Here is a 14620-nt window from a genome sequence, read left to right on the forward strand (position 1 = left end):
GACATTTACAGAAAGACCTGCGGCAAGGCCCCTGATTCATGCAATGCGTACTAACAAGTTTGCAGGGCCATCCCTGACAAGGGCCACGGTCTTTTCTGTCAGAACCAGGACAGTGCTCGCTCTTCAGAATGCACTCTCCAACATATAAAATGTGTCTCCAATTCCTTCTCTCTCCATTAGAAACATCTTAATCCAGTGATATCGAATTTAACACATAAACTGAGACTGACAACGTTAAGTGAATCCCTACAGGCCTATTTAACAGACTCATCCAATGAAACGCAACCCCTAGAAAAAAATTTGATCTACCATGAGATACAAGAGAAATTTGTTTTGTTTTGTTTTTAAAAAATAAATTTGAGTCTTTAAAAGATGAGGAAAAACCCACAAAGCCAAAGGTCAATAGGGAACTTTTATTCAAGTCATTCAACACTCCATGCCTGAAACAACTTCTGTTTATAAAAGGGGGAGGGTTACAAATATAACTGTAGAGCTTTAGAGCGATAACGAACCTCAGAAATACTGCCGTCTAACCCTGACTCTTCAGACGAAGAACCCGAAGCAGGAGACTCATGTTTAAGGGACTTAGCACAAATCACCACTGCTGGCAGGGAGTAGGAGGCTCGTGTTTAAGGGACTTAGCACAAATCACCACTGCTGGCAGAGCAGGAGACTCGTGTTTAAGGGACTTAGCACAAATCACCACTGCTGGCAGAGCAGGAGACTCGTGTTTAAGGGACTTAGCACAAATCACCACTGCTGGCAGGGAGTAGGAGACTCGTGTTTAAGGGACTTAGCACAAATCACCACTGCTGGCAGGGAGTAGGAGACTCGTGTTTAAGGGACTTAGCACAAATCACCACTGCTGGCAGGGAGTAGGAGACTCGTGTTTAAAGGACTTAGCACAAATCACCACTGCTGGCAGGGAGCCAGATCCCTGCCCCCCAACTGCAGTGCTTCTCCCCTCGAGGTGAAAAGTACGAGGTGATGGCAAACTTCAAGCACGCGTGTCACCTGCATAAGCAAGTTAAGGGCAGCCCCTCTCACTCCCAAAAAGACAAAGGAGAACCTGCTGACACACATTTCAAACTCCAGCTGCTCCATGACAGCAAAGACACTGTAGCCCCAGACGACAACAAGCAGCCCCTAAGCAGGCCGGACAGGTACAGACCCAGCCTCTCCAAGGACAGGTGCACCCCCGCCCCACCCACTTACTTTTTTCTCGGTCATATTGTTCGAGATCTGTGCGGCAACGGAATGCCCAACGTGTGCAGACAAGAGAGCAGCTCCGTTGTTCTCAGACTGAATACAAGCCGTGCGCATCTGCTGCCACCAAGGGGACACAGACTGGGAATCCCAGGTCTCATCGATGGCCACTACAGGCAAAGAGAGAAGTTAAAAAAGAAACTTTGAGCTTGTCAATCTTTCTGCTCAATCTTTAACATTAAACATAATGTTGAAACTAAATTCCCCACTGATGTATTTGTAAATTTCTGAATTAGAAAATAAACCCATGGGGCGCCGGGGTGGCTCAGTCGGTTAAGCGCCTGCTTTTGGCTCAGGTCATTTCCAAGAGCAGCGGTCTACATCTCAAGGCCCACGGAACTACAATATCCACCAGCCTTTTACCTTTCATCTTGCTCAGAAGGGACAGCATTGTATGAAGACAGCACACAGACTGCGGTTTATCCAAAATATCTTTTTCCTTAGACAGCCAAACACTCAGGAGCAGAGACTGAAATCAAATTAAATAATTTTCAGTAATAAGAAACCACAATGTTGCAGTTTTCAAGAGAGCACAGATGTGTATATGAGTGATTCAGTCCTTTGGGGTAAGAAATAAGGGGCTGCTCGTTACATCACACAACGTGAGGGCCGGAACAAGGTACCTTGTCTACTTAAGAGATCCTTTATCATCTGTCAGATATGTAACTCCCACGGTTGCCATCTCTTCTTTGGGTTAAGCTTGCCTTCCAGGTTGAGCCCTGATTAGGGAGCATATTACCAGAAAGGTGACTACCAAGTTACACAGATCACTGTAGTTTGGGGAGAAGCCACTCAGCTGATGGGAGGAAAGAAGGATCTGGGGCTGTGGACCTTACCCCACATTGGCCACAACGTACTGTGGACTTGGCAGTGCTAAACAGGTTAAGTAAAACTATCAGATTCTAGTTTTTAAATTACTAATAAGTCATGAGAAACAGACTTTATAAGCAAAAACACCTAAAACAAAATAAGTGACTTTTAAGATGCCTATGAACTAGCTTATCTACTTAAAACTGAAATATTTTAAGATGTACAAAATTTGCACACAGATAATTCTGGGATGAGAAGTTCAATGCCACGCACCACGCCTGTAAGTACTGGTGTTTGTGAAAGCCTTGTGCTTTAATTCTGCAGGACCTTCATGTAAAAAAAAAAAAAGCTTGAAAATAAAAGGTTGGCTACCAGTTTAAAAATATTAGTATAAATGCTTCTCAAAAATGAAGAAGAGTAGGAAGTTGAAGTCGTGTGTGAAGAAAATTAACTTAGGAGAACAACCGAAGAGGCGAGGAGATGGAAGTACTCGCCAGGCATCATCCCGTCCAATCCCAACAACCTCGTGGCAGGGACGGTCTCCCAGATTTCACAAATGATGAAAAGTAACTTACCCAGCACCATATAGCTAATGAGTCAGGACTGAAGTCTGAACCAAGATCTGCCTGATTCTAACACCCGTGGTTTTTCTCTTTAAAAAACTGCACGTGTATAGACATGTACATGTGCACATAATTTGTACCAATAAACACACGCACTTTCAAAAGGAGTCTATTTCTCCCTTTTCAGTTAGTTCAACCTTCTTTCGTCTTTCCCTATTTCAGCCTTTCTACCTCATCCTATCTGGAAACTTATTTATTTTTTACAACCAAATATGTGCTAACAACAATAAAGGCTAATGGTTACAGAGAGCGTGCAATGTGCCAAGTCCCTGGCAGCTTTCGAAGTAGAGCTATAGAGAGAGAGCATTACCGGGGGGGGGGGTGTCACTGCTTTATAAAACTGGGGTCGTATTATACCACGTGCATTCCACTTGCCACACAACGTTCTGTGTGGTCCCCAAAATTTCAACTGACTTTATCCACTCATCAAGGTTATTCCCTCTCTTTTAGGCCTTCTCGTTGCCTCACACAACACTGCTACTTATAACCACGAGCCAGGCTAAAAAGAATGAGCTGCCTGTAGAGGCGACAATGACAAATTGACAAGATCAACTGGAAATGACCCCAGTGTTTGGGGCGCACATGTACTAGGAAAGCAAATGAAAAGGAAATAAGGGGGGATGGGAGAGCTTATATTTTGGGTTCACTCTGATTAATTTTAGGCACAGAATGTATGACCAGGGGTATTTGAAGAACACACCAGGTTTCTAAACACACCTATGGGTTTAGTGTCTTTCAAAGCTTAAGTCATCTTTTCACCAGCAACAAAGTTTCAAAATGTTCAAAAAGATGGACAACCCAAAGAGTTAGACAAATTAAATGCCATGACCTGAGTCCCTCTTCATACTATAAACTCTTTTTTTCTCTCCAACTAACCACTCCCCCTATCTACTACCACCACCTTCATTTAGCAAATTCTAAAACAAAAAACCCTAACTCTCATCTCTCTCTAGGTCAGCCCTGTTTCTCACTCTCATGCAACAATATAATCTTTGCTTATTACCTAGTGGGTGCTCCTCTTTTTTTTTTTTTTTTTTAGTTAACTTTAAAAATCCAATCAGTTATGCTTTAGTTAGCATGTTAAAAGTTGGTGTGAAATAGAGGTTGCCATGGGAGCTATCAGAACACAATGACATAATTTTAGAATCACTTATAAGCAACAGAAAGATTTTTTAAGCTTCAGGAAAAATTAAGGTAAAAGGAGAAAAATAATCAAAGAGGAGAATACAGAGATAACACATAAAAACATACACATAGACACACATAACAGAAAAAGAGAGTATACAGAAGGTAACGATCTCTGTAACTAGTAAATACAAAAACAGCCTTTCAGAACATCACAGCAAAGAATGTCACACTGTATTATTCACAATGTGGATATTCATATTCTAAATGTAAAAACTATGCTATTTCATATATAAATGTCACATACTGACATATTAACAGATGATATCTGAGTATTAGATTTTTATTAAGAGAAACCTTGAGAGGAAATTTAGTTAATTCCTCTTTTCTAAGTCAAGCATATCTAAGACTTGGTAAAACCTGTACCTAAGAATGAAGTAGAAAATTCCACTGGTTCTTGGTAGATGCTTCTAATGCCTAATGAACTTTACTTTTTGCTAAGTATCCTCCTCCTGTAATGTTAACATCCCAGCTGTTTTAAACCTTCCCTCAGCAGAAATGCTGGCAGACAGAACATGAAGAAGCCATCTGTTAGCCCTGTCTCTACTTAAACTTATTTTCTTAGTTTTTTGAATGAGCCTTATTTTCTAGTCTTTCCTAAAAACTAGGTCTGTTTTAGTATACGGAATTAAAACTTGATAAAATTCCAGTGAGGGTAATTACAGTTTTAAACATTTAAACATTTAAAAAACTATCAGGCTGCTGTCTGTGAATTACGCTAATACAGTAAAATACTGACTACATCAAATTTAAGTTTTACAGAAAAATTGGAGGGAATAGTACACCTAGAAATATTTCCAAATTTAACAATATACATATATATGCATACACGTGTGTGTATATAGATTATAAGCAGCAAATTTCTTCATGAACATAATTCCAATAAAACTACCATTTAAAATAGTTCAGAAAAAAATAGGAAGAGTTAACATTTCAGATAATATACCTTTATAACACTAATATATTTTGCTGAAAGACCTAACACCTTTTACTCATGACTTTTATATGCCTATCTCCTAAAAGTCTATTACTCTTTTATATGCCTATCTCCTAAAAGTCTATTACTCTTTTAATGTAATACAATAGACATTTATTCTCTTTTTAAAAAACGATTTGAAATTTAATAACTTAGAAAAATGTTGTTGGTCAATATTTTCGCACTGGCACTAACTGCTTTGGGAATGAGCGAGCTGTAAGCAAGATGCACACTTACTCCATGGGTACACAAACCCCTGCACTTGACCTTCCCAAGGCCAGGCGGCTTACTCACAGCCTGAACGTGAGGGCTGCGGTTTCCTCTGACCAATGTGACCACAATGACCAAGCAGGCTTTTTAAAAAGGTGGTCTTATTGTACATTCAATGTCTTACTTTAATTCTTGGGCTTTGTATTTTGGTTTTGGGGGGACAGAGTTTGAAGAAGTTTCCCCTTCCCTTCCCATTCATACTATTATTTACATACTTCCGGTGAAAATACCTTATTTCTCTGTATTCAATGGTAGGATTTTAAAAACTTATGCAATTGCTTAAAAGCATTCAGCTATTGATAGAATACTTTAAAAACCTAACCATAAAATATTCGTCTGAGAAAAGCAAAGGGAAAGTGACCAATCGTTTGGAATGCATGAAATACAGTTTGAGTTAGATAATTTTTAAAAAGAATTTAAAATTATCACCCATTTTATAAATTCTATAGCACAATAATATACTTTCAGATCACAGCTTTATGGATTTAAAGTAGTGAAATTTCCTATATATCACTTTATTACACACACACACATTTTTTATGTGTATAAAAAATTTATATTTACAATATATTTACAATAAAGTTTACTAATTTTACAATAAAGTTGTTCACAATTTACAATAAAGTTCACTAATTTTAAGTTGGGGTGGCCAACACCATAAACACAGTTAAGAACACCTTCATCTGCAAGCTCCCCTGTGCTTCCTGTAGTCCATCTCCAACCCCCACCCTCATCCTCTAGCAAACGCCCATCGGCTCTGTCACTGTATTTTTGCTTATTCTAGTATTTCACATAATTAACATCATACAGTAGGTAGTCTTGTTTCCGGATCTTTTCACTTAGTATAATGCTTCTGAGATTCAGTCATCTATTTATTACACAGTTATTCTGTGTATCGGTTCATCCCACTGTATGGATATACCGTAACTACTCGGGTTGTTTGCACTTTAGGCTATTATGCATAAAGCTGCTTTAACTTTTTATTCCAAATCTATGTGAACATAGGTTTTCATTCTTAGATAAATACCTAGGAGATTGCTGGATTTTATGGTAAACCTCTGTTCAACATTATAAGACACTTTTATTCCAAAGTTGTCTTATTAGTTGGCATTTCCATTAGCCGTGTTCGAAGTTCTGACTGATCCACATCTCCATCGACACTTGGTGCCATCAGGAGTCTTAATTTCCATCATCCTCTTGAGTAAGAGACTGCTGGGTTTTATGTGGCATCCCCCCAACAGCGAATGATGCTGACCACCTTTCAGGTGACCATTTGCCATTTGTAAATATACTTTTTGGTGATATGACATTTCAAATCTTTCACTTTCCTTATTGTATTGTCTTATTATTGAGTCATATAAATTCTTTCTTCATGTGGATTCAATTCATTTATCAACTGTAAGTTTTGAAAGAGAGGTTTGCCTTTCAGTTTCTTAACAGTTCTAAAACACAGAAGTTCTGAATTTTGATGAAGTGTAATTGATCAATATTTTCTTTTATGGTCATGGTTTTTGTGCCCTATGAAATCTTCGCCTGAACCAAGCTTTCTCCTGTGTTTTCTTCTGTAAGTTCTGTAGTTTTAGCTCTTATATTTATGTCCCAATTTGAGTTAATTTTTTATATATGGCTTGAGGTAAGATTTAAGGTTCATTTTTTCCCTGTTTCCTGAACCCCAGATTTAATGCAGACATTTTGATACTGATTAAACACAATATAAAAATAAGAAGTATTCTGTACTCCTCTTATTTCAGCATCTCAACTCTGAATAATAAGAAATACCTCTTCTCTTCTTAACTTTTCATTTTATAATAGTTATAGATTCATTAGGGGCACAAAAAAATGCACAACAAAGTCCCACAGACCTTTCCCACAGCCTCCCCTAATGGTGACATCTTACACAATATCAAAATCAAGAAGTTAACGTTGGTAAAACCCATAGAGCTTATTCAAATTTCACCAGTACTGCACGCACACTCATGTGTGTGCATGCAATTCTATCAAATGTGTAGCTTTTCAAAAACATCACCATGATCAAGCACTCAACTATACACCAAGACTCCCCTGAGTCAACCCTTTGTAGCCACGCCCATCCCTCCCATCACTCATCCCTCACCCTTGGCCACCACTAACCTCTTCCTATCTCTGTAACAGTGCTATTTCATGACTGCTACAAAAATGGAATCATGCAAATACATGTCTTTCCAAGATGGATATTTTTCCACCCAGGATATTTTTCTCGCAGCTCATTCAAGTTATTGTGTGAATCAATAGTTGAGTCTTTATTGTTGAAGCGTAGTCCACAGTAAAGATGTACCACAGTTTGTTTAACCATTCACCCACCGAAGGACATTTGTGTAGTTTGCAGTTTGGGGCTATTATGAATAAAGCCGCTTATGAACATCCATGACAACCTATGCATTTAACTGCCTTACTGCAAAGTAACAAAGAATGGAATCTGTTTTTAAAGGATGTAAATGTTCGATTAAAACAATACATGAACACAGTCAACAGTCTCAGAGAGGAGATTGCCCAGATCCTGGCCAAAATGTAAGGTGTTAGTGGGGATGTGAAAGAGCATGTTATGTGTGCACGTGAGGGGGTTAGGGTAAAGAGAAGGGAGGACAGCAGGGTCAACCCTCCACCCCCCAATCCTGTGCAGAAGGGCCAACGTTTAGTGTTGTTGTTTTCTACTGAATGATTCTTTTGTTTTACATTTGTTATAGTACAGAGACTAAACCCTAACTTATATTCAAAGTTTGTGAATGTTTGATAACAGTTCTGTATTGCTCTAAGGGAAGGTGATTTTGTTCTCTAAATAAGATCGTTTTTACTTCTAATATGATCAATTTCACTGATGATCACAATCCCCTACAAATGCATGCATACGTGTCAGATTCTAAATTTATTTTAGGCCAACCATGGAATATGCCCGCTAGAATTTATAGGGAATTACAAAAATAAAACAGTATTACTCAATTAAATATGGTGATTATAAATTTCTTTGACCACTTTTGGAAGGTTTTCTTGTATGGTCTATGATATGCTTTGGACAATGGTTTAAAAAAAAAAAAGGACTAACACTTCTGGATAACATGAGCGGGGAAGAAAAGCGTGCAACAAGAAAGCTTACCAACAACAGCTGAGGACTAAGGCCAGCTGACTCCAGAGTGTGACACATATCCTCGGTAGAGCTTTCTCCATGCAAACACTTCCAAAAAAAGAAACTGCCTAGTAAAATAAAAGCAAAATGCATTAACCAATGGCTACTTACCGTTTGGAGTAACACTCTTCCTGAATTGCAATCTAGATCCCCAGAGAAGCAAACCAGCATAAAGAAAAGAAATTAATGTCTCCATTTGCTTGATTTTAAAGCAGAAGGCAAATCATTACATGTCTAACACTGTCTTTTCAGTATATGTATTAGCCAATAAAACTTTTATGACATAGTGCCTACATATCCAGAGTATATTTTGTTTGCTGAAAAATATATATTAAATTCTTAGCTTAATTTTAAAAACAAACTGAATCTTTGAGGTGCTATAAACTCCTCCCAGGCTTTCCTCCAGAAGAGGCGGGATTCAAAGAGCAGTTTATCATTCCACCCACCTAAAGCCACATACTCCTCTTCACTTATCTTCTTTATGTTGATCACATCTTTCTCATATTCTAAATATTCCAGGAATGTTTTTACAGGCAACACACCATCCTTATCATCAGAAAATCGGACTGTAGCAGTCCTGGTTTTTTCCTCTTTGTACTTCTCTAGTAATGCCTGGAGTTTAAGCAGTTCTTTTTCATCAAGCCTCAGTAACACAGCCAAGTCCTTAAAAAATAGGGGGAAAAAAAAAGTTTTGAATATACCGTGTCTCTTCCTATGACTCTGCCACAGGACTCAGCCCCATTCTCTGAAGTGAAATCCAAGACCAAAAGCAAATGATGACTTGTCAATTAACTCACTCGGCTTAAAATTTTACTCACCAATTCATGAGCTGGATATTAAATAACCTGAACTAATCTTGAAATACTATATATTACTAAAAGTACCATTTTTATAAAATTTCTTGAGAATACTCCATAATCTTCTAAAATGTTTGAATTTTACTAAAATTGTATTAATTTAGAATCAGAAAAAAATTCCAAGTGTATCAACTGCAACTCTTGTGATTCTAAGTAAACTAAAGGCCTATTTGAAATTGAATATTTATTAAGCAACATAAACACAATAAAATAAAAAATACTGGAAACCAAGCCTCACTGTATCTACACATATGTCCTCTATGTGGCTCTCGGGGATACAGAGGTTGAAAAGTTACAGATATATCCTGCCAGCCTTTCAAACTATCTTTACAGACCATACGTGCAAAAACATCTCCTGATATTACTATTATTTTTCTAAAGTAGGGATAAACATACACACACAGACATACGCTTAAAAGACCATAAATTCACCATAGCAAGCAAAACATCCCCCCCAACATACTGTTGTTTTTAAAAATAGTAGTAAACTGCAGAGTGCTACGAACACACACCAGTCGTTCAATGCTATACTGAATTATATGAGGCTTATATGAACTGCGTCCCACAGCAACAAAAAGGTCTCCAGACTTGAATTTTAGTTTTATATGCACAAGATTAGCCATTCAGCCTAGAAACAAACTGTACTTTTTTTGAAGGATCTAAACAAGTTCATAGCAAAATATAATTTTAATTCTTAAAAAGTGCTTTAAAAATCAAAAATAATAAAAAAGAACAATCAGCCAACTGATATTTTAAATTTTGTAATTTTTCTCTTCTCTTTGCATACTGTATTGGGCTATCAAGTGAAAATGAATTCTGCAGAGGATTACTAATGACATATACTTAACTTTCTTTGGTGAGGTAGGAAAGTTTGGATCTTTTGAAAAAAATTAGGCATCGAAGAATCGATGAACTATCTAGGCAATCCTGCAGACATCATTTAGTCAGCTTGAACCTTATCGCTGTTTGAAATGATTTACACTGCTGCTGAAGTAGAAAGGAAAACAAAAAGATCCTGAGAAGTGGCTTTGTTGTTTATAATGGCAATCGCAGAATATTATAAGGACTGTTAAAATGCTTTATGAAATCTATCTACAATCCCGAGGTTAAAAAGATTTTAGACCATTTTTTGACGGGTCATTTGTTTTTTGAGTGTTGGGTTTGAGAAATTCTTTATAGATCTTGGATATCAGCCCTTTATCTGTAATGTCATTTGCAACGATCTTCTCCCATCCCATGGGTTGCCTCTTAGTTTTGTTGACCGTTTCCTTTGCTGTGCAGAAAGGAGCTTTTTATCTTCAGGAAGTCCCAAAAGTTCATTTTTGCTTTTGTTTCCCTTGCCTTTGGAGACATGTCTTGAAAGAAGTTGGTGTGGCCGATGAAGAGGTTACTGCCTATGTTCTCCTCTAGGATTTTGATGGAGTCATGTCTCACATTGAGGTCTTTCATCCATTTTGAGTTTATCTTTGTGCATGGTGTAAGAGAATGGTCCAGCTTCATTCTTCTGTATGTAGCTGTCCAATTTTCCCAGCACCACTTTTAAAAAGATTGTCTTTTTTCCACTGGATATTTTTTCCTGATTTGTCAAAGATTAGTTGACCATAGAGTTGAGGGTCCATTTCTGGAGTCTCTATTCTGTTCCATTGATCTATATGTCTGTTTTTGTGCCAATACCATGCTGTCTTAGTGATCACAGCTTCGTAATACAGCTTGAAGTCAGGCAACATCATGCCCCCAGCTTTTTCTTTTTCAACATTCCCTTGGTGATTCGGGGTCTTTTCTGGTTCCATACAAATTCTAGGATTGTTTGTTCCAGCTCCCTGAAAAGTGCCAATGGTATTTTAATAGGGATGGCACTGAAAGTGTAGATTGCTCTGGGCAGGACAGACACTTTAACAATGTTTGTTCTTCCACTCCATGAGCATGGAATGTTTTTTTATCTTTTTGTGTCTTCCTCAATTTCTTTCTTAAGTGATCTGTAGTTTCTAGAGTATAGATCTTTACCTCTTTGGTTAGATTTATTCCGAGGTATCTTATGGTTTTCGTTGCTATTGTAAATGGAATCGATTCCTTAATTTCTCTTTCTACAGTTACATTGTTAGGGTATAGAAAAGCAACTGGTTTCTGTGCATTGATTTTGTATCCTGCCATATTGCTAAACTGCTGTATGAGTTCTAGTAATTTAGGGGTGGAGTCTTTTGGGTTTTCGACATAAAGTATCACGTCATCTGCGAAGAGAGAGAGTTTGACTTCTCTGCCAATTTGGATGCCTTTTTTTTTTTTTTTTTAAAGATTTTATTTATTTATTTGACAGACAGAGACAGCCAGCGAGAGAGGGAACACAAGCAGGGGGAGTGGGAGAGGAAGAAGCAGGCTCATACCAGAGGAGCCTGATGTGGGACTCGATCCCATAACGCCAGGATCACGCCCTGAGCCGAAGGCAGAAGCTTAACCGCTGTGCCACCCAGGCGCCCCCAATTTGGATGCCTTTTAGTTCTTTCACTCTAACAGCTAGAGTAAATGAGGCAGAAGAACGAATTAGTGATCTAGAAGATAAGGTGATAGAAAGGAAGAAGCCAAGGAGGCCTGGGATAAACTGCTAAAAGCCCATGAGAACAGATTTAGAGAGATCAATGACACCATGAAATGTTCCAATGTCAGAATTATTGGGATCTCAGAGGGGGTAGAGAGAGACGACTAGAAGGTATATTTGAACAAACTGTAGCTGAGAACTTCCCTAATCTGGGGAAGGAAACAAGCATTTGTGTCCCAGAGGCAGAGAGGACCCCTCCCAAAATCAATAAGAACAGACCATCACCCAGGCATATAATAGTAAAACTCAATAATCTAAGAGCCAAGGAAGATATCCTGAGAACAGCTGGGGGGAAGAGACTTCTTAGGTAAGGAGGGAGGAATATCGGAATAATGTCAGACCTGCCCACAAAGACATGGCAAGCCAGAAAGGGCTGGCAAGACATATTCAGGTACTAAATGAGAAGAACATGCAGCCAAGAATACTTTATCCAGCAAGGCTGTCATTCAGAATGGATGGAGAGATAAAGAGCTTCCAGGACCAGCAGGAACTGAACGAATATGTGACCACCAAACCAGCCCTGCAAGAAATATTAAGGAGGATTCTATAAAAGTAAACCCCAAGAATAATTTAGACCAGAAATTTATAGAGACAATACATAAAAAAGATGTTAGAATGTGTAAGTGGTTTCCAGTACAGAAAGTCTTTCATCTTTCTGTTTAAAAATTTTTATTCACATATGTATATTTAAAATAAAAGGTTTCCACTTCAAACTTCAATTAAGTTTCAGATACACCAGATAATTTTTTTTTAAGTAACATCAGTGACTTGACAAATCACTAAAATCACTTTAATAATAATTTTCCTTTAGATGAGCGGAAGGCATGGACCCTAGAGGCAAGCAACCTGTCCAGACGGTTATCTGACAGAAAGAGAGAACAACCTTTATCTCTATTCTCTACTAAGGAAACTATTTCTCTGTCTGAAAATAATTTTGCATACATGCCCCAGAAATGAGCAATACTGCATTGGAATGAAGATTACAAGGTACTGCCATTTTCTAAATGTTTTACAGAATGAAAACATAGAAATTTACTATAATTAAACACTTCAATGTAAGACAGAATTTTTCTTTTTTAGTATTTCATTATGTAGTAGACAACAGAACAAGCTGTATGAGTTTGTTCACAATAGCACCACAGAAAAACCAGTCTCTTCTGTTTGGCAAAACCTTTTTTTTTTTTTTTTTTTTTTTTAAGAAATTAAAGTTTTGCTACTTCAGCAAACTGAATATACTTTAATTGGCAATTCTTGTCCAGTTATGCTGTCAGAAGCAACCTTAAAAAATGAGTTGACAGAAACCAAATGCTTCTAGGACAGTGAAAATGGATTAACAATAAACTGTAATACCTTAGCACAAATAATATAAATTAAGCACTAAGGCACAGAGAGCCAGCAGGAGGTCTTATAAAGAAAATACACCTTTACACTTCATAAAAATTCTCAATTTTCTACTTCTTTACTATTAATTAAAAAATTAAAAATAACCAAAGAGATTATACAGAATTACTTACATTATCCGAGAATGGTGTGTCTGAATGAAAATCAAGGGAATTTAACTGACTGACGGACTCATAAAGATGGAGTAATTTCAGTTTATTGGCACAAAACTGTAGCAATCCTTCGTCAATAGACTCAAGCTCTGAAAGGTGGAAGAAAAAAATACGTTGAAGAGATATATTTCACAAACTCGTAAAAAGGTCTTTCAATAACATTCATAGTATTATATACTTCTCTGATGTTCTAGTCTATTAAATACTGAGATACTTAAGCTGTAAGAGATTACTAAGATAATTTTTCCATCATGGAAAAATGTCCAAGTTTTTAAATGAAATAAGGCACACTACTAGCGGGGGGGTGGGGGCCGGGGTAGGGAGAGAAAAAGAAGAAAAAAGACAGAGCTATCTTAGCCTAATACTCAAATTTTTTAAAACATGATCTGAAAACGGCTTTGAAGATATTCTCCCTTACCCCATAATACATATGCTGCCTATTCTGCTCACAGACAGAGGACAGACGAATAGAAAGCTGCCTGGCTCTTGTTATCATGGTGGTTAAAGATACCAGAATTCAAGCACAAACTCTAGATTGTAACAGATCTATCCTCAAGGAAGGCTGGCAAAGAGACCAAAGTACAATTCTACTTAACATTCTCCATCAATCAGGGATTTTTTTAAGATTAATGCTAGAGAAATACTCTCTATATAATACACTCCCACTATCATAATTATTTAAATATTTATCATCTAATATAAAACAACTATTCTTTTAAAAGGCAGGAACTTTATCTCCAAGAGCTGGTATAGCTACAATAAAACTTAGCATATTAAACAGGTGAAATTTTTAGGAGTCTCAATTATGGGTAGAACTTGAAACTGGTGATGATTTTATAGAATTCCAACAGTGGTATTTGGTTCACTCTCAGCCCAGTGCAAGATAAATTCTGATTCAAAAAATTTTGAGATTTTGGTAAAGCCTTGAGGGATGGGGGCGATTTATAAGCATACTATGCTTTTTGAAAGAGGTATTTCTAACAAGTTGTAGATACTAAAGAAATTCACTATTTTCCAAAAGTCAGCTCTAGATATGTGTTGAAAAAAAATCTCAACATTAGGATGCCTGAAGTCTTGAAATGATCTGTTCATTAAACCACTTTAAGTTGGCTTAAATATAAATATAAAGCTGGCTTTATATAATTAACATGACAAGCAAAAAGTCACAGCTAGATGAAGTCCGCACATCACACACTTCAATTTAACTGATGTTAGGTATTCAGAATAAATTGAATTTTGCTGACTCAGCTGGATAGAGTTAAAATCCCATAGGTAGTTCTTTTTCAGACAAATTTTGAACAGTAAAAAACAACCAGCAAACTCAGAA

General features: G+C 37.3%; 1 protein-coding gene across 3 annotated transcripts in view; it reads right to left on the minus strand.

The window, feature by feature from the left end:
• Window positions 1-14620, minus strand: part of RAB3GAP2 (RAB3 GTPase activating non-catalytic protein subunit 2) — a 97776-nt gene that overhangs the window by 21887 nt on the left and 61269 nt on the right. For all 3 annotated transcript variants that reach the window (XM_026517306.4, XM_044390665.3, XM_026517307.4), the window contains 5 exons: window positions 13255-13382; window positions 8737-8953; window positions 8261-8358; window positions 1630-1735; window positions 1216-1376 (listed from right to left, as the gene is read on the minus strand). In XM_026517306.4, the coding sequence (XP_026373091.3) occupies window positions 1216-1376; window positions 1630-1735; window positions 8261-8358; window positions 8737-8953; window positions 13255-13382 (710 nt within the window). The remainder of the gene's footprint in view (window positions 1-1215; window positions 1377-1629; window positions 1736-8260; window positions 8359-8736; window positions 8954-13254; window positions 13383-14620) is intronic.

Source organism: Ursus arctos, unplaced genomic scaffold (assembly GCF_023065955.2).
Source record: "Ursus arctos isolate Adak ecotype North America unplaced genomic scaffold, UrsArc2.0 scaffold_2, whole genome shotgun sequence".
NCBI lineage: Eukaryota > Metazoa > Chordata > Mammalia > Carnivora > Ursidae > Ursus > Ursus arctos.